General features: G+C 44.6%; 2 protein-coding genes across 2 annotated transcripts in view; one reads left to right on the top strand and one right to left on the bottom strand.

Moving 5' to 3' along the window:
- The window catches only part of FBXO15 (F-box protein 15), a 212,957-nt gene extending 193,220 nt beyond the window's left edge, over positions 1-19,737 (top strand). The window contains exon 12 of the mRNA XM_044293183.1: positions 19,261-19,737. Within this exon, the coding sequence (XP_044149118.1) occupies positions 19,261-19,278 (18 nt within the window). The 3' untranslated portion in view covers positions 19,279-19,737. The remainder of the gene's footprint in view (positions 1-19,260) is intronic.
- Positions 12,991-15,006, bottom strand: LOC122937962. Its single transcript, XM_044293184.1, has 2 exons — positions 13,760-15,006; positions 12,991-13,123 (listed from the first exon to the last, which is right to left on the bottom strand). Exons 1-2 carry the CDS (start codon positions 14,615-14,617, stop codon positions 13,118-13,120), a joined length of 864 nt encoding a protein of 287 aa, XP_044149119.1. The 5' UTR covers positions 14,618-15,006; the 3' UTR covers positions 12,991-13,117.
- Positions 19,738-21,871: the final 2,134 nt, after the last annotated feature.

The following is a 21,871-nucleotide window of genomic DNA, read 5'->3' as shown; positions in this document are numbered from 1 at the left end:
TCACTGGCACTCGTCTCTGGCAGGAAAAGCCCACAGCAACAGGGCACACTGAGGCCCTCAGCCCCGCAGGCATCCCCCCTGGCAGATGACTGGGGGAGGGGGGGTTTACAGACTACAGTCACTGGCACTCATTTCTGGCAGGAAAAGCCTGCAACAGGGCACACTGAGGCCCCCAGGCATCCCCCCTGGCAGATGACCGGGGGCAGGGGGAGGGTAATTACAGACTACAGTCACTGCCACTCGTCTCTGGCAGGAAAAGCCCGCAACAGGGCACACTGAGGCCCCCAGCCCCCCAGGCATCCCCCCTGGCAGATGACCGGGGGAGGGTTTACAGTCAGACTCAGTGTGCCCTGTTGCGGGCTTTTCCTGCCAGAGACGAGTGCCAGTGACTGTAAATCCTCCCCCGGTCATCTGCCAGGGGGGATGCCTGGGGGGCTTGGGGCCTCAGTGTGCCCTGTTGCGGGCTTTTCCTGCCAGAGACCAGTGGCAGTGACTGTAGTCTGTAATTACCCTCCCCCTGCCCCCCGGTCATCTGCCAGGGGTAATGCCTGGGGGGCTGGGGGCCTCAGTGTGCGGGCTTTTCCTGCTGCCAGAGACGAGTTGTGGGCCCCCCCCCCCCCCCCCGGTCATCTGCCAGGGGGTAATGCCTGGGGGGCTGGGGGCCTCAGTGTGCGGGCTTTTCCTGCTGCCAGAGACGAGTTGTGGCCCCCCCCCCCCCGGTCATCTGCCAGGGGGTAATGCCTGGGGGGCTGGGGGCCTCAGTGTGCGGGCTTTTCCTGCTGCCAGAGACGAGTTGTGGCCCCCCCCCCCGGTCATCTGCCAGGGGGTAATGCCTGGGGGGCTGGGGGCCTTAGTGTGCGGGCTTTTCCTGCTGCCAGAGATGAGTTGTGCCCCCCCCCCCCCGGTCATCTGCCAGGGGCTAATGCCTGGGGGGCTGGGGGCCTCAGTGTGCACTGTTGCGGGCTGCCAGGGTCCGCTCCTCCTCCTCCTCCCTCCCCCCCTCTTTTCTTACTTACCGTCTGCAGTTCTTCTCATCCTCTTTCAGTCCTTCCGGATCCCGGTCTGACTTCAGGCGCGCGCCGCGCACGCATGTTCTCGCGAGACCTGCACGGGAGTTCGCACAGGTCTCGCGGGAGTTCACGGGCCCGGCGCCGGCCGCAAGGAGGAGGGAGGGGGGCGGGGGCAACTTAACTGGTATTGGGATGGGAAGATTATCAGATGCCAGACGCAGCTGCAGCAGGGGCCAGGGGTCCGCAGGCAGCCGGGCCCCCTGAGGTGCCGGGCCCGGTCGCAACTGCGACCCCTGCGACCCCTATATGTACGCCACTGAGCTTTCACCTATACATAGTGCTGCAATGCATGGCGGCCTTCAAGTGAACCCTAACCGATGAGTAACCTAACAAATATAATAGTGTATAATATAATTACTATAAATGGTTTAGTATTACACCTCCTGTATATTAGATATTAACCCATAACCACCATATATAATGTATATCAGAAGTAAACCCCTTCTTTACCTTAGACCACCAGAGATATTAAGTATTAACCTGCTAAATAACTATCACTAACCCCGAAATCACCCCATTAAAAAAAATTACAGTATATGAAGTAAATAATTTTGAAAGTTTGCAAAGTTTATATTATTGAAATAGTCTGCATTTGTCCCTGGATGGTAAAAGCAAACATACAAAAGCACTCAAACATTTCAAACACTGAATATATAATATGGATTATACATTTTTACTAATGCTATGTCAACTGTATAAATGAATGTGGTACTTATCAAATATAGTTTGATCAAAATCATTTGTTCCCATCTACCAGTGACAAGATGACCCCTCTTTTATAGATGGGATCATAGTCTAAAATGACTAACCTCCCCTTGTGATTATAGGCCTCAGATGAATTCAGGGAAGGTAGGATACAGTTGTATACTGCTCTAATTACCAAAAGCCTTAGGAAATATGGGTGGCTAGCTTGCAGAACCAAATTGGAAGCAGGCACATCTCCTTATGCACAATGCAATCACATCCTATAAAATGTTTTGTAGCGTCACTGTGACTGAAATACACAATCACCTAAACAATGCCACAGCACTCTGGTTAATATGTGTGTAAGGGGACGTGGTGTTCAGTATCATCAGTATCTGATTGGTAGAAGTCTCGCACCCGGGAACCCGCAAATCAGCTGTTTAAGAAGGCAGCGGTGCTTGCCAGTGACGACACGTTAATCAGTTATGTGGTCTAGGTGCAGCTCAGCCCCATAGAAGTGAATAGGGCTGAGTGCAATACCAAGCAGAGCTGCTGTACTATGTATAGCGCTGTGTTTGGTAAACTGGGAGAAGGCCGTGATGCTCACAGGAGTGTAAGTGCCTTTCAAACAGGTTTCGGACCCCCACCTAACAGATATTTATGACCTATCCTGAGGATAGATCATTAGTTATAAAGTCTTGGAAAATCTTTTTAATCTTTGGGAAAGTGACCACTAAAGTCCATATGTAAAATTTTTCTCTACTTGACACATGTATAGTCAACATTTATGCTGCCCTTCCTTTGCTCCATTCTTATCCTCTGTTGGATTTTTTTCTGTTTGCCAGCATCTCAGACTTCCCCATGTAGAGCTCTGTAGGAAAGTCAGGAGACATGTCCTACTATTGCCCTTGGATGGACACAGTCCCACAGTGCCCAGGCTTTGCTACAACTCCCTGCTTTGAGAAGTTTGAGTTGGTGGCGGGCATCTTGAAAGAAATCCTATGAGGGTCTAGAACAGAGGAACTGAGGCAGCATGGCAGCTACAGAGGGCACCATAGCCATACTTAATGTTTGGACTGGAGGATAATTTGAATGAAAATGCCATATACTTGCTAAAAAATGATTTAAGGAGGTTGTCAACTTTTTTTATATTGATGTCTTATCTTCAGGATAGGACACATGAGGGCTGCCTTCTCTTCACTGTTTACTTACTCGCCATCGAAATTGCAGCAGTGAGCAGGTGTAAGAACACTGCACTGTCTCATTCACTTCAATGGGACGGTTCCTTCCTATTCACTTGAAGCCAGAGTGGAGTTGTAATTTCACCTGCTCACCGCTGCAGTTGCGAAATGGTGAAGAGACGGCAGTGCTCGTTAAACAGCTGATCTGATATTGATGACCTAATATAAAAAAAGTGGACAACCCCTTTAAGGTTAATGTCTTTTCATCTGTAAATAAAAAGAAGTAATCCAGTAAGAACAATCACCTGATATGTGCGTAAGAGAATATTCCATTGACTGAGCCTGTCATCTCAAGCCACAAGTGATTTCTAGAAATGCTATTTTACCTTTTTACGCATTTGGTTGTAACTGTATGTAATTTTTCAAAATTATTAATGTAATTTTTTTATTTAAAAAAAAAGTTAATAAAAATTTAAATAAAAATAAAATAAATTGCCTTTTCCCATATCCGTTCGTTCATAAGTGATGAAAAAATAAAATAAACTACACATAATTGGTATTCATAATGACCTGATCTATAAGAGGATCATGGTACTAATCCCGCAAGGTGAATGCCCAAAATTTTTTTTTAAAAATCTATGGCGGAAGTGCATTAATTAAAAATTTTTTCTACCTCACCTCCAAAATTTTTTTTTATATAAAGTGATCATAAATTCTAAAGGCCATAATGATGCCAAAAAATCGACAGCCCGGCCTGGAAAAAACAAGCCCTCACACAGCTACATTGATAAAAAAATGTTATGGATGTTAGTATATGACAGTGCAAAATATGATTTACTTTTAATACAAAAGTGATTTTATGATGAAAAAAATGTATAAGTACTAATAAAAGTATAAAATATATAAATTTGTTATCGCTATAACCATATCAACCCCCAGAAGAAAATTATCACATCATATGTCCCGCATGAGGAACCCCATAAAGAACACTAACAGAATTGCAATTTTTGCCCACCTCACCAAAAAATGGTATAAAAAAAATCTAAAAGTTATTTGTACCCCAAAATGGTCCAAAAAAACACTATTGCTTGTCCTGCAACAAACAAGCTCTCACACAGATTCGTCAGCAAAAAAATTAAAATGTTAAAATGTTATGGCCCTAAAAACGATTTCAGCAAATTATATGTTAGAAAATCTTGATGCTGCTCCTTCCCTTCTGAACACTGCCATTTCCCCAAACAACAGTTTATCACCACATATGAGGTGTTACTGTATTCAGGAAAAAATGCATAACAAATTGTGGGGTGCATTATCTCCTGTGCACCTTGTAAAAATGAAAAATTTGGGGAAATAAAAAGGCAACATTTTATTAGAACTAAAATGTATTTTTTTATTTTCACAGACTAGTGTTTCTAAATTCTATGAAACGCTTAAGGAGTTAAAGCATTCACTTCACCCCTTAGTCAATTCCTTGCGGGGAGTAGTTTCCAAAATGTTACTTTTGGGGTTTTCTTTCTAGGTGTACCTCAGAGTCTCTTCAAATGTGACATGGCACCTGTAAACCATTCCAGCAAAATCTGCCCTCCATTAACAATATAGCTCTCCTTTCCTTCGGCGCCCTGCCGTATGCCCATACAGCAGGTTACAACCACATATAGGGTGGGGTGTTTATATAAACTGCAGAATCAGGGTAATGCATATTGAGGTTTATTTTGCTGTTAACCCTTGCTCTGTTACAGGGAAAATGAATTAAAATGGAAAATATGCACAAAAAAATAAATTTTTAAATTTCACCTCCATTTTGCTTTAATTCCTGTGGAACACCTAAAGGGTTAAGTAAGTTATTAAAATCAGTTCTGAATAGTTTGAGGGGTGTAGTTTCTAAAATGTGTTCACTTTTGAGTGGTTTCTACTATGCAAGCCCCATTAAAGTCACTTCAGAACTGAATGGATCCTTAAAAACACAGTTTAGAAAATTTCAAAATTTGCTTTGAAAATTCTAAACCTTCTAGCATCCTAAAAAAATCTAATGAAATTTACAAAATGATGGCAACTTAGAGTAGACACATGGGGAATATTAATTAAAGGGGTTGTCCGTGTTTAAAGCTGAACCCGGACACACCCATAATTTCACACAGGCAGCCCCCCTGAACCAGGCTCTCCTTAGGGCTGCCAGGCGGAGGCTTCCACCCAGCACTGTGTTCGGTGATGTCACCGGCTCTAATGGGCCGGCTTTAGCGCTGCCCTAGCTGTTTTACAGGCTCACTGCCGGGCGGAAGCCTCCGCCTGGCATCCCTAAGGAGATCCCAGTTCGTCACCGGAACTCCAGAAAGCCTTTTCCCTATTACGATTCAGTGCAGGGTAAAGGAGAGCATCGGAGCACGAACTGCTTCGATGCTCAAGTCAGGGGGGCTGCCTGGGTATAAATACAGTAGGGATATTTCCAGGTTCAGCTCTGAACCCAGACAACCCCTTTAATAACTATTTTGCCTTAAAATCAGAGAAATTCAAATTTAGAAAATTTAAAAATTTTGCAAATTTTCTTCTAATTTTTGATCATTTTTTTTTTTTTGACATAAAGGTGAAACATAACTCAAATTCACCACTAACATGAAGTACTATGTATTATGAGAAAACATTGGATCAGTAAAAGCATTCCAGAATTATTACTAGAGATGTCGTGAACATACAATTTTCCGTTCGCGAACGGCAAACGCAAATTTCCACGAATGTTCGCGAACGGGCGAACCGCCTTAGACTTCAATAGGCAGGCGAATTTTAAAACCCACAGGGACTCTTTCTGGCCACAATAGTGATGGAAAAGTTGTTTCAAGGGGACTAACACCTGGACTGTGGCATGCCGGAGGCGGATCCATGTCAAAACTCCAATGGAAAATTACGTAGTTGACGCAGAGTCGGGTTTCAATCCATAAAGGGCATAAATCACTTAACATTCCTAAATTGTTTGCAATAACGTGCTTTAAAACATCAGGTATGATGTTGTATCGATCAGGTAGTGTAAGGGTTACGCCCGCTTCACATTGACAGACCAAACTATGACAGACCAAACTCCCCGTTTAACGCACCGCAAACAACCGCAAACAGTCCATTTGCACAACCGCAAACTCCCCATTTGCACAAGGTTGGATACCAAGCTAGCCTTGTCCCGTTCCTTGTCCTCATTGACGTCATTGAAGGTCTCTTCCTCCACCCAGCCACGTACAACACCAAGGGTCCCCAAAAGGTGACAACAAGCCCCCTGGGACGCCTGCTGTGGTTGGTCTTCCTCCTCTGACTCCTCTTCTTCAGACTCTTCTCTCTGCGTTGCCGCAGGTCCAGCAATCGACGACGACAAGGCTGCTTCTGGTGGTGATAGTGACCACGACTCTTCCTCTTCATGCTAATCTACGACCTGATCCAGCACTCTTCGCAGGGCACGCTGCAGAAAAAACGCATATGGGATGAGGTCGATGATGTTGCCTTGGGTTTGACTGACCAGGTTTGTCACCTCCGCAAAAGGACGCATGAGCCTACAGCCATTGTGCATAAGTGTTCAGTAACGCGGCCAAAAAATACCCAGCTCCGCAGAGGCTGTCCTCTTTTTTTTTTTTTTATTAAAAAAATTTGTTCCTACCAGTTTAATCTCTGTTTTGTCCCCTATCAGGGGCTGGTGTATGGAATAGATTTTAGGAATCGGGAGATGGAAAAAGATGCTTGGTCGGTCCTCTTACTTCCAATTTGGGGCACTGCGCGTGCGTCGTGCAATGTGCTATCCCATCTGAATGGTATGTTAAGTAGTACTATTCCTATCAGTTTAATCCCTGTTACGTCCCCTATCAGGGGCCGGTGTATGGAATACATTTTAGACAACCGCAAAGAGTTGTCAATAGTTGACACACTCATGACATAAATGTTATTTCTCTATGCGTCAATCTTGGTGTAGTGATGACTGTGCTCGTGCGCATGTTTGGGAGATTGCAAGCGATGGCGGTTTTTCAAAACCTATGGTCGTGCTGAGGTAGTTCAGTGACAGTTAAGTAATCACCTTACACGATCCACAAAGAAAATTAATGTTTTTTCTATGCAAAATTATCCAGCCGATCGCTTTTGGTCTGTTCACAATGAAGCAACGACCTTATCATCTGGGGTGTGCCAAAATTGCCATTGCCAACACACTCATAGAGGTGATCGCTTCATTGTGATACGCAAGCACCTTCACCACAACAAGGTAACGATCATGAAGGGTACACATGTATGTGCCTTTTTTTGTTTTTGTTTTGTATTGTTTTTGCAGCCACAGTGCAGCACCAGAGGCAAGAAAAATTAGGCCTGTACACATGCCTGAAAAATTAGGTATTGTTGCAGCCGCTGCTGTAGAAAGAAAGTGCACTAAAACATTGCTGCTTGTACCCTAGTTGGTGGCGTAGAAGTCACGCAAGTCATCCGGCATGCAGAGATAAAATACAGCAGCGTGTGGACCATTTTTAGCCCAAGGCATCTCATCAGGTCTTTTTTAGTCAAATGTATCGCACACTGTCAGTCCCTTCGGGATCTATGCCTCATTCATCTTAATAAAGGAGAGGTAATCTAGACTTTTTTGACCTAGGCGACTTCTCTTCTCAGTGACAATACCTCCTGCTGCACTGAAGGTCCCTTCTGACAGGACACTTGAAGCGGGGCAGGCCATAAATTCTATCGCAAATTGGGATAGCTCAGGCCACAGGTCAAGCCTGCACACCCAGTAGTTCATCGCTCCTCACAGTGTTGATGAAAGGAGCTCCTGGTTTGTCTGTGGGTGAATCACCGGCCGGACAACCACTGAAGACCAATACACGTTGATAGGTATAAAATGGTTGCTCCTTTATTTAGACATCGTAGACAATTTATAGCTTCAAACCGCAGATTAACATAGATCTGCCCTACGGTTTGTCCAATCAGGTAGCGAATTTCCAAGGACATCTTTATTCAAACAAAGTAAAAAAAGTCATGGTAATTCTTAGAAACAAGGTACATATGTGACGCACTTATTATTCTTAGAATTTAGATATCTAACCACCATGTTTGTCGACCTTCGCTTTGTTCAAATATTTCGCGGAATTATCTTGGTTTATTTCGTACCAACATTTACCTGATAGAACGTCCTTCACTTTATCTAAACCCAATGTGAACGTCAATATACAAACCCATATTGCAGTAAGTGTAAAATATATGTCTAATGCACATGTTAGACATATGCTTACAAAGGTATATATGCGTATATATATGTTTCTGCAGCTATGATGTCATGCATTCAGCAATTCTCTTTCCAGGTACCTTCATCACAAATGTGGCATTCTTTTGCAAAGCTTGCATATCTCTTTCTAGCCATGCGGTTTTGAGCTTCAGACAGCTATTTCCTGTTAGCTTGTGTTACTAGATATGGTGTTATAAGAGTATAGAATATTTCCTTTAAAGAAGAACTCTGTATATCTTAATACAAGCATATAAGGCTGAATTAATACATGTATATAAATGTGTGTGTGGATACAGACATAATTTCCTTACAGTCCCCTCTTTGATCATATGGAATCCCATTCCACATGATCATTCCTTATACCACACACCATTTTCATTCTCTGAATCATCTGCTTACTAAACGGTTCAGGAAAGTTTTGATCTTTTAAGTCATCAGTCTCTAGTTCATTGGTATACTCCCTGAACATAAATTCTTCCTCATACAAGTCCTGCATAGTCTTTGGATCCTCTGGAGAAAGTGGTTTAGGATAGCCTCTTAGCCATCGCTCATATCTACTTTGCAGGCTTGGGGGTATGATCAAAGTCATCTCCTTTGAAGGCATCTTGTCTGAAGGACTCATGCTTGTCCGGGGAATTCCTTCAGGACTCCTTCCGGTGTCTTCTTGAGCCGGCTGGCGTGTATCCACTGTGGACTCTGGTCAGTAAGGACAGCCGTTCGAGCAACTCTTAGAACCTCAAATGGACCTTGGTATATTGGACCAGTCTTGTGGCGGACAGCCAGTTGTTTCACCAGAACCTTGTCTCCGGGCAAGAATGGATGAGTTGGGTCTGTGGAAAGAGGAGGAAAGGTGACAGCAACCTTATCATGATTTTCCGAGAGTATACCTACCAAATGTTTCACGTACTGCTCCTGCAAGGCAAAAACGTTACTGTCAATATCTGGTTCCTCACGGGTATTAGGGGGTCTACCGAATAACACCTCATAAGGTGACAACCCTGTCTGTTTATTTGGTGTCGTTCTTATTTGGTAGAGAATGGCGGGTAGAAATTTCAGCCAATCCTTCAATGTTCCTGAAGTGGCCTTTTTTAACCTATCCTTAATGGTTCGGTTCATTCTTTCCACGACTCCTGCACTTTGTGGGTGATAGACTATATTGAGCTTCCACTGGAAACCCAGAATTTTCGTCAGTTCTTGTATTAGTTTGGATTGGAAAGCAGGTCCCTGATCTGAATGAATTACCCGAGGGAGTCCATACACTGAAATCCATTGATTTATCAATGCCCTAGCTGTCACACCAGCTGTTTCTCCTGAAGTAGGTACGGCTACACACCATCCGGAGAACCTACAGACTATTACAAGGAGATATCTTATATTCCCGGGTTGCTTTGGCATATGTGTGTAATCTATCTGCAAATCTTGCAGAGGGCCTGTAGGGGGTGGTAGATTCCCATGTCTTCCGTGTGCTTTTCCTTGAACATTGTTCTGTGCACAAGTCATGCATGAGTCGACCAGATCGTCTATCAATCTCTGCAATTGGTGTGTACAGAACAGTGACTTGTAATGTTCTGATATGTATTGTTTTCCCAAATGTCCAGGACCATGAAGATAGGATATTAGGAGTGGTGCTGATGCAGTGGGAACCCCCAATATCCGATCTTTTGTCCACATACCTGTACCTGTCATCTGCAGTCCCTGAGACTTCCAGTACTTGATATCCTCACTGGTAGACTGCTTCTGTAGTTGATATACTACTGACACCCAGTTTTCACTTTCAAAATCTGTCATGAATAATAACTTGCTTTCCCTTCTCGTGTCTCTCTTGGCTGCCATTTTCGCTGCTCTGTCTGCTAAGTTGTTTCCCATAGCTTGATAATCTCCTTTTGCAGAGTGTCCTTTCACTTTTATCACACTTATAGCTTCTGGTAGTTGAATTGCACGTAGCAGGTGATCTATGTATTTCTGATTCGCTATCTGCTTCCCATCTGCTGAGATATATCCCCTATTTTTCCATATTAATGCATAATCATGCACTGTTCCAAATGCATAGCTACTGTCAGTATAGATATTCACTTTGTGTCCTGCGAATATTTCACAGGCTCTTGTGAGCGCTACCAGCTCAGCTTGTTGTGCCGAAGTTGTGACAATTGGTTCAGCTTCTATCACTTGATTTGGGAGCATGACCACTGCGTAACCTGTTTGATATGTCCTGTCATCTGGTCTTGTGCATGATCCATCCACAAAAACGTCTATACTGTCAGTCTGTGGCGTGTCCTTTAAATCTTTCCTAGGTGTTGTGCATGACAAGATCACTTCATCACATCTGTGTTCAGGTATTGGGTCTACTTGTTCGTCAGAACCTTCACACTTAAGTCTCAAAAGTGTATGCAAAAATCTTATCACTGGTGAGGTGTCTGGACATGTCTTTATCACCAGGTTTGCCGTACTGAGTAATATGGTCTCATATCCGGACAGTCTCTGAGCTGTCATGTGTTGTGTGGTCATGTTTTGAAGGAGGGACAAAACTGTATGAGTGGTGAAAAGTTCCATTACATTCCCATGGACTATCTTAGTAGCATCTTTTACTGACATGGCCGCGGCTGCTAATGCTTGGAGACAGTGAGGCATTCCAAGAACTACAGGAGGCAATTTTCTCGATAGGTATGAAACTGGCCTGTTTCTTCCCCCATGTGTCTGTGTCAAAACCGCTGCATAGGTTTCTCCCGATACCACACAGTATAATTGGAATGGTTTTCCATAATCTGCCAGGGCCAAGGCTGGGGCTTGGGTCAGGGACCGAATCAATCTCTCAAAGGCTTCTACTCTGTCCTCTGTCCACTCCACTACCTTTGGTGCTTCTGTGAGTGTAGTTTTTCTTAGGATTGAATCCCAGTGGGAGCAATCAGGGATCCACTGCCTACAATACACTATTGACCCTAGAAAGGACAGCATTGTAGCTTTGTCCCCTGGCCTGCTTAGGGAGGTCACTGCCTTGACTCTAGCGGGTGAGATCTTTCTCTCTCCTGCCTCTATTATGCACCCCAGATACTCTACCTGGGTACTTGCATATTGGATTTTCTTCTTCGAGGCCAGGTGTCCTTTGCTTGCCAAGTGGTCTAATAAACTCCGTGAATCTATTTCGCAGGCTTCTAACTCCGAATTGGAGAGTAAAAGGTCATCTGTGTACTGTATTAAGGTGGATCCCCTCTTTGGTTCCCAATCTTCCAATGTAGCCTTTAATACAATAGAAAAGGCTGCTGGACTATCCCCAAAACCTTGTGGGAGACGGGTCCAAGTCACCTGACCATCATCAGCCCATTGAAAAGCAAAAAGACTTTGTGCATCCCAAGCCACTGGTATGGAAAAGAACGCATTACTGAGGTCAACTACAGTGTAGTATTTGGATCCCGCAGGAATGGCCCCAAACACAGCTGTAAGGTCTGCCACCAAGGGGGGAAGTGGGATAATTGCCTTGTTTACCTTCCTTAGATCCTGAACCAATCTCCATGTGCCATTATTTTTTTTTTTTACGGGATTTATCGGTGTATTCCAGGGACTGACAATTTTCCTAAGAATTCCCATCTGTAAGTATTTCTCAATTTGCGGCCTTATACCCTCTAACTTTTCCTCACTCAGTGGGTATTGTTTCTGAAAGGTTGGCATAACCCCCTCCTTCAAACAGGGCCGGTAGGGCTCACAGTTAATCGTTCCTACTGAGTCTTTACATTTTGCCCAAATTGGATGATTTTCCAGGGACATTGGTAGGCTTAAAAAGAACCCATTCATGTCACGTCTTTTTGGGTTTGTCAGGTCACATTTCATTGAGGTCGCTGTCAGTCTTCCCTTTTTGTCAAAAACTAATGAAATCTGTAATGCTGCCATTAGATCCCTTCCTAATAGGCAAACGGGGCATTCTAGCAGGACTGCAAAAGACATGTGCGTCACCAGTTCCCCCGTAAGAGTACAAACCGGGAGCGGTGCTGTCACCTTATGTATCACTGTCGTCCCATTGATACCCATAGAACTTCCTTCGGTGCATTTGTCATTAATGAAGTCTATTTTGTTTACGCTTGAAGTCGTTGCTCCGGTGTCAAGCAATAAATTAACTGTAATACCATCAATTTGCAGTATTACTTGTGGTAAAACTTGCCAATCAGTTGGAACAAAATGCATAATGAAGGACGGGACTCGTTCTGGGCACCCCTAATAGTGATTGTTCCCCCGTGGGGACGGGCGTTCATGCTCAGACCACCTCCGTAAATCTGATTGCAGATTGGGTTGTCTACTTCCCCCATCCTGTGCTGGCCAGTGTATGTTAATAAGATCTCCCTGGGGTTGTCTTCTTGCCATATCTTGCTGTCTTTCCTGTTGTCTGGGTCCCCCTCGGTAGTCTGAGGCGCCTCTCCCTCTGTATCCTCTCCTTTCTTCATCTCTCACCTTTGGACATTCCCGCCTCCAGTGACCTAGACTCCCACAAATGAAACAGCCCTGTTTCTGATTCCTTTCTACTCTTCCCGGGTAGTTTGCCTGGCCCCTACTTCTCGGACCCCTTCCATTATCCCTTCCCCGGGAGAAACCTGACATCATCATGTAATTGCTTTCCCCACCTGACAATATAGACTCCTGTTGTATGTCCTGCTGCATTAACAATGGGAATACTCCTCCCTTTTGATTGAAAACACCAGAGGCTGAGCGTTTTGCTATGTCTTCCATAAATTCTGTCACCGATTGAGTAAGCCATTCGTTATTCACTAATTTTATTAGCTGCGTTGTCTTAGGGTCCCCATTATTCATACATGTAGTCTTGAACAATTCAGGTGCATTCATCCCTGTACTACTGTAGAGATCCAACAGTCTCTTACAGAAACTATAAAAATCCTCTTTCGGCTCTTGTTTTGTATTTAGCATTGTGTGTAAGCCTGAATCTCCTTTGTATCTTTTCATCCATTCTACTCCTATCTTATCCCAAAACTTTTTCCAAACATTGGGGCGGCCAACTTCCTGTCCTGCATCCCTAACTTCCTTTTCTGATGCCTTTTTTATCTCGTCTGCATCGATTTGGGAGCCAGTGTCTGGGTCTATGGCTGAGAGTATTATCTGAATATCCTCCATTGTTAATTGGCTCCCTGCAGTATACTTCTGCAGAAACATAGCTGCTGCTCTAGGGTCCTTTTTTGGATTGGGACACATATCCTTCAGTTCTTTCATTAATCCTAAAGGAAGAGGGATATGGACTTCAGTGTCACCTACAGTGATCATGGGGAGCTGTAGTTGTGTGCCTTTCTTATCCCCTTCCTCAGGTGTTATAGCGAGTTTGGAAAATTTGTCTGCCAGGGGTTGTATCACTCCAGTTACTCTAGGGGTGGAGGTTGCCAGGGGCGTTCCATGTTCTAAACTGTCTGCCTCTATCTGTGTTTCAGTTCTCCTACTGTATTCTTCCTGAGCTCTGGTTTCCCAGTCCTTTTTCACCCTCCTGTACTCTTGTCTTAGTTTTTCTATCTCGGTCAGCAGCAGGTTTTTTTTTTGTTAGTCACTGCTCTGGTTTTCCCACATTCTCCTCCCAGAATGCCCTTCAATTCATCCATCCTTTCCTCACTAGGAAGGTCAGTATCATCTGGGTTCTCGTGATTATACACGACGGGAAGGAAACCCTGAAGGGGAAGTTGTTTAATGTAGACTATGTCTATCTTTAGTTTATCCCTCAGTTGTGTCAACTCCTGTACATAAATGTCCATACTTTTTCTATATTCCTTCCTCCTTTCCTGAGCCTCTTTGACTTGTGGAGCCACATCTTTTTGTTCCCTAAGTGCTGCTGCCACTATAACTGCAGTACTCAAAAGGGAATCTCCATCTCCCAAATCCGGGTACAGTCCGGTTCTCTTTTGGTTTTCACCAGAAAATAATAATAATTCTGGTGCGGTTGCTTGTTTTGGACAGGGGACCTTATCATAAGGGTCTTGCAGCATGTCCTCCGTAGAGACAGCTGGGAGTGGTGCCTTTTCTGGTTCTAATACCGTCACGTCATATGCCGGTGGTTTATCTGGTAAGGAGGGCAGAATTTCTGACCATGGAACTTCTTCCTTTTTACTCACTGTCCCCTTATCCTGTTTTAAGTATATGTGATGGGTTGGTGGAAATCTCTTCCTATACTCTTTTAATGCTTTCTCCCATTTTTTAAAACATGTTTTCATATAATTTTCATCCCAGGCACCGGCTGGATAGTTATATTTAGGGTGAAGCCCCACCATTTTTTTAACCTCCTCCCAGTCCCCTTCATTGCGAGGACCTACATTGCTGATCTGCGTAATACACAGTTGCTGACTACGGTCACAGATATTTACCCAAAATGGATCAGTTACACTAATCCCACAGGTGCCTGATACAAAATGTAACGGTGTGGGTCTGGTCTCTGGCTCACCATCCAGATCCTTTCCCACGCTGTTACCCATAATGCTTAATGCAATTGACAATAAACTCTATATATATATATTTGAGCAGCAAACAGTGAGGTGGAAATAGCAGCGTAAAAATAGCAGCAAGTAATTGTGTTAGTATTGTTGAGGATCAATTAAGCCAGCACAATCAGATCTTCCACCAGTACAATATTCTTATCACACGTGTAAAATATCTAATATGGGCAACACCATTTATGGACTTAATAGACTGCAGTAATCAATGTCACCTTCCAAGTTATAACCGTACAGTTATGTTCTATAAACAATTCACTCCACAGACAATCCTAGTGAGTTAGAAACCAACATCTGCATTGAGATGTATGCGTTTCCCTCACTGTTTCCTTTTTATCATATGTATTCCTTTACATATATTCCTGGTACCTTGTTTCCTTGTTTCACATAAATCCAGAGTTATCCTTCCTGTAACTCAATAAACCGTCAAGTGAGACTAATTCCCACTTGTAAAATCCCTGCCAACGTCCGAAGAGACTAGTTCTACATTCGGAAAATTCCCTGCCATCAATATGATGTATGTTCCTGGAACAACATCCCCTGCCAACCACTGTGCCTATAGGAGACGCCGCTCCTATCAGGATACGCAGAACACTGAGTGCTGCCTCGTGTCTGTCCCACAGTCATATGAACACTAAACTAACCTATCAACTAACCTGCCATCCAGTATACATCAGATATTCACCGTATCCAGGAGAGAAACATTCCAACCAACACAAATAGTGGCAGAAATTATCACTCACCTGGATAGTCAGTGAACCATCCTCTGCTACCAATTGAAAGGAGCTCCTGGTTTGTCTGTGGGTGATTCACCCACAGACAAACCAGGGGCTCCTTTCAGTTGATATCTGCAGTTAAGCCGAGGTAGTCTGCTACTTGCTGGTCGAGTCGTCCTCTGAGGGTGGACCCCATTTGCACAAGGTTGGGTGCCGAGCTACTCATGTCCCGTTCTTCGTCCTCACTGATCTCACTGAAAGTCTGTTCTTCCCCCCCAGCCACGTACAACACCACGGGTACCAGATAGGTGACAACGAGCACCCTGGGATGCCTGCTGTGGTTGGTCTTCCTCCTCCTCAAAGCCACATTACTCCTCTTCCTCAGACTCCTCTTCCAGCGTTGCCGCAGGTCCAGCAAGCGATGCTGATAAGGCTGTTTCTGGTGGTGATAGTGACCACAACTCTTCCTCTTCGCGCTCATCTACGGCCTGATCCAGCACTCTTCTCAGGGCACGCTCCAGGAAGAAAACAAATGGGATGATGTCGCTAATGGTGCCTTCGGTGCGACTGACTAGGTTTGTCACCTCCTCAAAAGGACGCATGAGCCTACAGGCATTGCGCATGAGCGTCCAGTAACGTGGCAAAAAAATGCCCAGCTCTGCAGAGGTTGTCCTAGCACCCCGGTCATACAAATACTCGTTGACGGCTTTTTCTTGTTGGAGCAGGCGGTCGAACATTAGGAGTGTTGAATTCCACATGTCGGGCTGTCGCAAATCAAGCGCCTTACTGGCATGTTGTTTCGCCCTTCCTGCCGTGCTTGAGGACGTCCTGTAAGCCTGGGTACTTATGCACAAAGCGTTGTACGATCAGATTCAACACATGTGCCATGCACGACACGTGTCAACTTGCCCAAATTTAATGCCGCCAACAAATTGCTTCCGTTGTCACACACCACTTTGCCGATCTCCAGTTGGTGCGGAGTCAGCCACTGATCCACCTGTGCGTTCAGGGCGGACAGGAGTGCTGGTCCGGTGTGAATCTCTGCTTTCAGGCAAGTCAACCCCAAGATGGCGTGACACTGTCGTATCAGGGATGTGGAATAGCCCCTGGGGAGCTGAGGGTGTGCAGTTGATGTGGAGCAAGACGCAGCAGCAGAAGAGGAGTAGAGGAGGTTAGCGAAGAGGGAGGAGTAGAGGAGGTGGCAGCAGGCTTGCCTGCAAGTCGTGGCGGTGTCACCAACTCCTCTGCAGAGCCACGCATTCCATGCTTGGCAGCCGTCAGCAAGTTTACCCAATGCGCAGTGTACGTAATATACCTGCCCTGACCGCGCTTTGCAGACCAGGTATCAGTGGTCAGATGGACCCTTGCCCCAACACTGTGTGCCAGACATGACATGACTTCCTTTTCCACAATACAGTACAGGTTGGGGATTGCCTTTTATGAAAAAACAAAATTCGGCCGGGTACCTTCCACTGCGGTGTCCCAATAGCTAAAATTTTTTTGAAGGCCTCAGACTCCACCAGCTTGTATGGTAAAAGCTGGCGGGCTAAGAGTTCTGACAAGCCAGCTGTCAGACGCCGGGCAAGAGGGTGACTCTGTGACATTGGCTTCTTACGCTCAAACATTTCCTTGACAGACACCTGACTGTGGGTAGATGAGCAGGAACTGCTGAAGGTGAGAGGCGGAGTGGCGGGTGGTTGAGAGGGGGCAAGGAGGACAGCTTGGGTTGACGTGACTGAAGATGCTGGACTAGGAGGAGGATGGTGGCTTTGAATTTGTGTGCTGCTTATACTCGTCATCATGTGTTGATCCCATAGGCGTTTGTGATGTGAGATCATGTGCCTTCGCAAAGCAATTGTTCCTAGGTGGGTATTGGACTTCCCACGACTCAGTTTCTTTTGGCACAGGTTGCAAATGGCATCACTGTTATCAGAGGCAGACACACAAAAAAATGCCACATTGCTGAGCTTTGCAATGACGGCATTCTGGTGGTGGCAACAGCATGCGTTGATTGGCGTGCTGTCTGGCTGACCCCGGGTGCTGATACATGCTGTCTGACTGTGCCACTAGCTCCTTGTGATGACCTTCCCCTGCTTCCAACTCGTCTCCTCCTCCTCTCTGTCTCCCCATCTGAACTTTCCCAATGTTCTTCTTCTCTTCGAGCGGGCACCCACGTGACATCCACGGACACATCGTCATCATCAACTGCTTCACTTGTATCTGACAACTCAGCAAAGGAAGCAGCAGCGGGGACAACATCATCATCACACCGTACGTCCATGTGTGTAATGCTGCCTAAATGAGACATATCTTTGTTATCTACATCCTTTGGCAATAATGGTTGCGCATCACTCATTTCTTCCAACTGATGTGTAAATTACTCCTCTGACAGATCAAGTGAAGCAGCTGTGGTGCAAGTGTTGGTGGTGGCGGCAGGCGGGCGAGTGGTAACTTGAGAGGTGCCCGAAGCTGAGCTGGAGGAGGATGGTGCGTCAAGGTTCCGAGCCGAAGCTGTAGAAGATTGGGTGTCCTGTGTTAGCCAGTCAACTATGTCCTCAGAACTTTTCGCGTTTAATGGGCATTATTCTAGGGCCAAAGGAAATCACAGCACCATCGACCACGACGGCCCCTGCGGGGTGGCCTGCCTCTGCCTGTCATTTTTTTTTTCGATTAGTGGTTCTATGCGTGCAAGCTACTGTGACACCAGATATGAGTGGTGGCACTGGGCCCTGGCAGTAGTGGGCACAGTACACGCTGTGGGCCTGACACACATGCTCGCAGGCAACTGCAATTATATTACGGAGGAAAAGAAAAATTAATAAAAAAAGCAGACTAAAAAGGACTTTTTGGGATGCTGTCTGGACGCTGTCCTTACAGCAGATCTGATGAGTCTTTGAGGACTAGAGTGGACACTGAATACACTGGCCTAGCTATCGATTTCCCTAATAATTCAGCAGCAGCTGCACTGTCCCTGCTCTCACTAAGAATGCAGCTTCCGAATGAATCTAAGATGGATGCTGTCCTTGCTTTTTGATAGGAGGTGGGAGGGTCTGGGAGGGAGGGTATGCTGCTGATTGGCTGGAATGTGTCTGCTGACTGTGAGGTACAGGGTCAAAGTTTGCTCAGTGATGACGTATAGGGGGCGGACCGATCATCGCATATGTTCGCCCGCCACGCCGAACGCGAACAAGCGTGGGTCTCCGGCATTTGGTCCAAACTGGCTTTTGCTTGAAGGGGTTAAAGCACTTTTCACTGTTTGGTACTGCGCACAGACTTCTGTTACTAGAAATCTGACACATCTTCGGAGGACCATTTAAATAAATATTTAAAGCTCTTTCATTCTGGAAATCACTGATAGATCAAGGCTTCAACATATCAGAAGATTTGAACTTTGAGCAGATTTCCCCTTGAACACTAGTTGACACTAGGCAATGGTCCACGCAAAAGGACAAGTAGATGTACAGCTAGAGCATAAAGTGCAGTTAGTCGATAGTAGCACAATATGTACTGCATTCATTATATAATGTCCAACAAATTGTCCTAAAGCACAATATGAAAACAAAAGTTGCAAATTATAGTGTAGGCCATATTTGTGCCATAATTTGCCACTTTTTGTGCTTCTCATAATTTTTCTATAGTGATAAGAAAAGGGTCAGGGATGTACTGAGATGGAGCACCCTGTGACCCTCCAGATTTACTGCCATAAATTATAGCTTAAGTCTACACCAGAGAATCAACTAATATATTAAGAAGTATGCCTGTTAGTGAATTAGATATATCCTACTCCAGTGCACAGGAGATCAAGACTGGACAGGAAAAGTCAGTTTATCCTTTTAAATAGATACTGAGAAAAATGTATCATTTCATTGATTTTACTTACAACTGTTATTCATGTGTTCTTTATTTTAGGATTGCCTTCTTGATTAGGGTGTTCATATTGTTCCTTGAAGTATTTGAGCAGATCTGAAGATCAACACTAGGAATTCCACTGACTTGTCTATAGTCTGTCTAGAGTAAACCACTTACATTTTAACACTTTGTTGGAGATACAGTTGTAGCTTTATTTTTGAAGTTTTTTTGTAACTAGTTATTCTTCCTGTTACCCAAAAATCACAGGCACAGTGCCTTCTAGGGCTAGTTCAGCTGAATGTAATGATACCTTTAAAATGGTTTTCCAAACCCTGGATAGGTCATCAGTATCTGATCTGTGGGGTCCAACACCGGGGACCCTCAGCCATCAGCTGTTTTGAGAAGACCGCGGCGCTCCTGTGAACGCCGCTGATTTCTCGCAGCTCACCAAGCACAGCGGCGTACATTGTATAGCAGCTTTGCATGGTATTGCAGCTCAGCCCCATTCACTTGTATAAGGCTGAGCTGCTCCTAGGCCATGTGATCAATGAACATGCCATCATTGACCTAGGAAAAGCAGAGAGAAGGCTAAGGCGCTCACAGGATTGCTGCTACCTTCTCAAACATGTGATCTTGGGGGTGTCAGTAAAAAAAAAATCTCGGAAACCCCCTTAAACTTAAAGGGATTCTGTCACCAAGTTTGGGGCTATAGAGCTGCGGACATGCACGGCTAGATCACCGCTAGCATGTCCGCAATATATCTGTCCTATAGGGCTGTGTGGTTTTAATTTCTTTAAAAAAGGATTTTATAGATATGTAAATGAGTCTTGTATGTGTCCAAGGGGCTGTACTAACCTTCCTGGAGCCCAGCCACGCCCGCCTGTGAAGTTGCCCAGCACCGCCTATGTCCTCGAAATCTCTATAGATTGCCGTAATCTCGCGATGCGCAATGCCGGTATAGTGTTCCTTCCCTGTGCTGGTAATCGCAAGATTACGGCAATCTATAGTTGATGAAAGGAGGAGATTTGGAGGACATAGGCGGTGCTGGGCTCCTTCACAGGTGGGCGTGGCTGGGCACGGCTGGACCCCAGGAAGGTTAGTACAGCCCCTTGGACACATACAAGACTAATTTACATATCTATAAAATCCTTTTTTAAAGAAATTAAAGCCACACAGCCCTATAGGACAGATATATTGCGGACATGCTAGTGGCGATCTAACCGTGCATGTCCGCAGCTCTATAGCCCAAAACTTGGTGACAGAATCCCTTTAATAATCTGTTAATTCAGGCATGCTCAGCCTGCGGCCCTCCAGCTGTTGCAAAACTACAACTCCCAGCATGCCTGAACAGCCTACAGGGCATTGTAGGAGTTGTAGTTTTACAACAGCTGGAGGGCCGCAGGTTGAGCATGCCTGTGTTAATTCATTCATAGGTAAATGAGCAGGTAAGTGCACTAAGGGCGTGTTCAAGGCACTCCGTTCCACCTTGCTCTTCCTGCTTCTTCTAGCCCCTCCCTCTGTCTCTTGATTGACAGCACCTGGTGAAATTACTTTGCAAGAACATGGGTCTGTCAGTCAACAAGGAGAGGGGCAGTCTAGCAGACAAAGCAGGAGGAGAAAAGGTGCAGAGTGCCCTTGGTGCACGTAACTGCTCATTTGCATATGGATTAAAAGTACGTTTTCTCCACAATGAAGCAGCAGATAGTAAGTGAAAGATATCATTACATTCAGCTAAGCTAGCCCTACAAGGCATTATGCCTGGTTCAACAGTGAATGTTAAGAGTATTTGTTTTTTAGGTAATTTATTTCAAGGTTATTTTAGTTGTTTTGTTCTTGTCTCCTGCTGTGTTCATAAAGGCTTTCTTTATATTGGTATGTCCATTGTTCAATGATTAAAGGAAAAAAAAGAATCACTGGCGTAAGAGCTATTTTTTTTTACCATAATTGTGTAAAGCATATGCACTTCCTAGCTACACATGACAGGACTTGATGCTGTAATTATTGCACTACCTAATCTTTTACATAATGTCAATATGAGCTCAACACATCAGTTCAAGACACATTAGAAAAAAAATCATATCAAAGCCGCTTGCAAAACTTTTATTAAAGACTTTCACTGAATGCTACCCTTGTTTTGTGATATGCATAGCAAGTCCTTGATGATGAGGAAAACTGACTTAGAGGTTAGCTACCTATAGGTGGCATTAGAGAGAAAATATTCTTCCTTCTGAAGAAGAGCTAATTTGCATAAGATTTACATTAGTCAAACTATATACTTTCATTACTCCGATAGATGCCAAAAGTGTACACTTTTTCTGTATATTTGGCCGGTATACCATGAAGATACAGTTGTTTCTACTTTATCAAATGGTCCCACTGAATGTTATCCCTAAAGGATGTGTTAACCTAGCCTCTACTGTGGCGAGTCTACAGACCTGTTGCCTATATAGTAGTCTCGAGCATGTAAGGGACAGCAATAAATCCTTAGTGGCATCTTAAAGTAAATTACTATGGAGGTGCATAGTCTCTTGTAGAGACAAAACAATACTATACTATTGGCAAGTGGCTCAAATAGTTTTTATTCATGTTTTGTTTCCTGACATTTCTTTTCTTGTGTCATGTCACTCAAAAACATGTCTACTGGTGAATACAAAATTTTCTTAAAGGGCTG

The sequence above is a fragment of the Bufo gargarizans genome, chromosome 5, assembly GCF_014858855.1.
Source record: "Bufo gargarizans isolate SCDJY-AF-19 chromosome 5, ASM1485885v1, whole genome shotgun sequence".
In the NCBI taxonomy this organism is placed as follows: Eukaryota; Metazoa; Chordata; class Amphibia; order Anura; family Bufonidae; genus Bufo; species Bufo gargarizans.
This window is presented reverse-complemented; position numbering and strand designations above follow the sequence as displayed.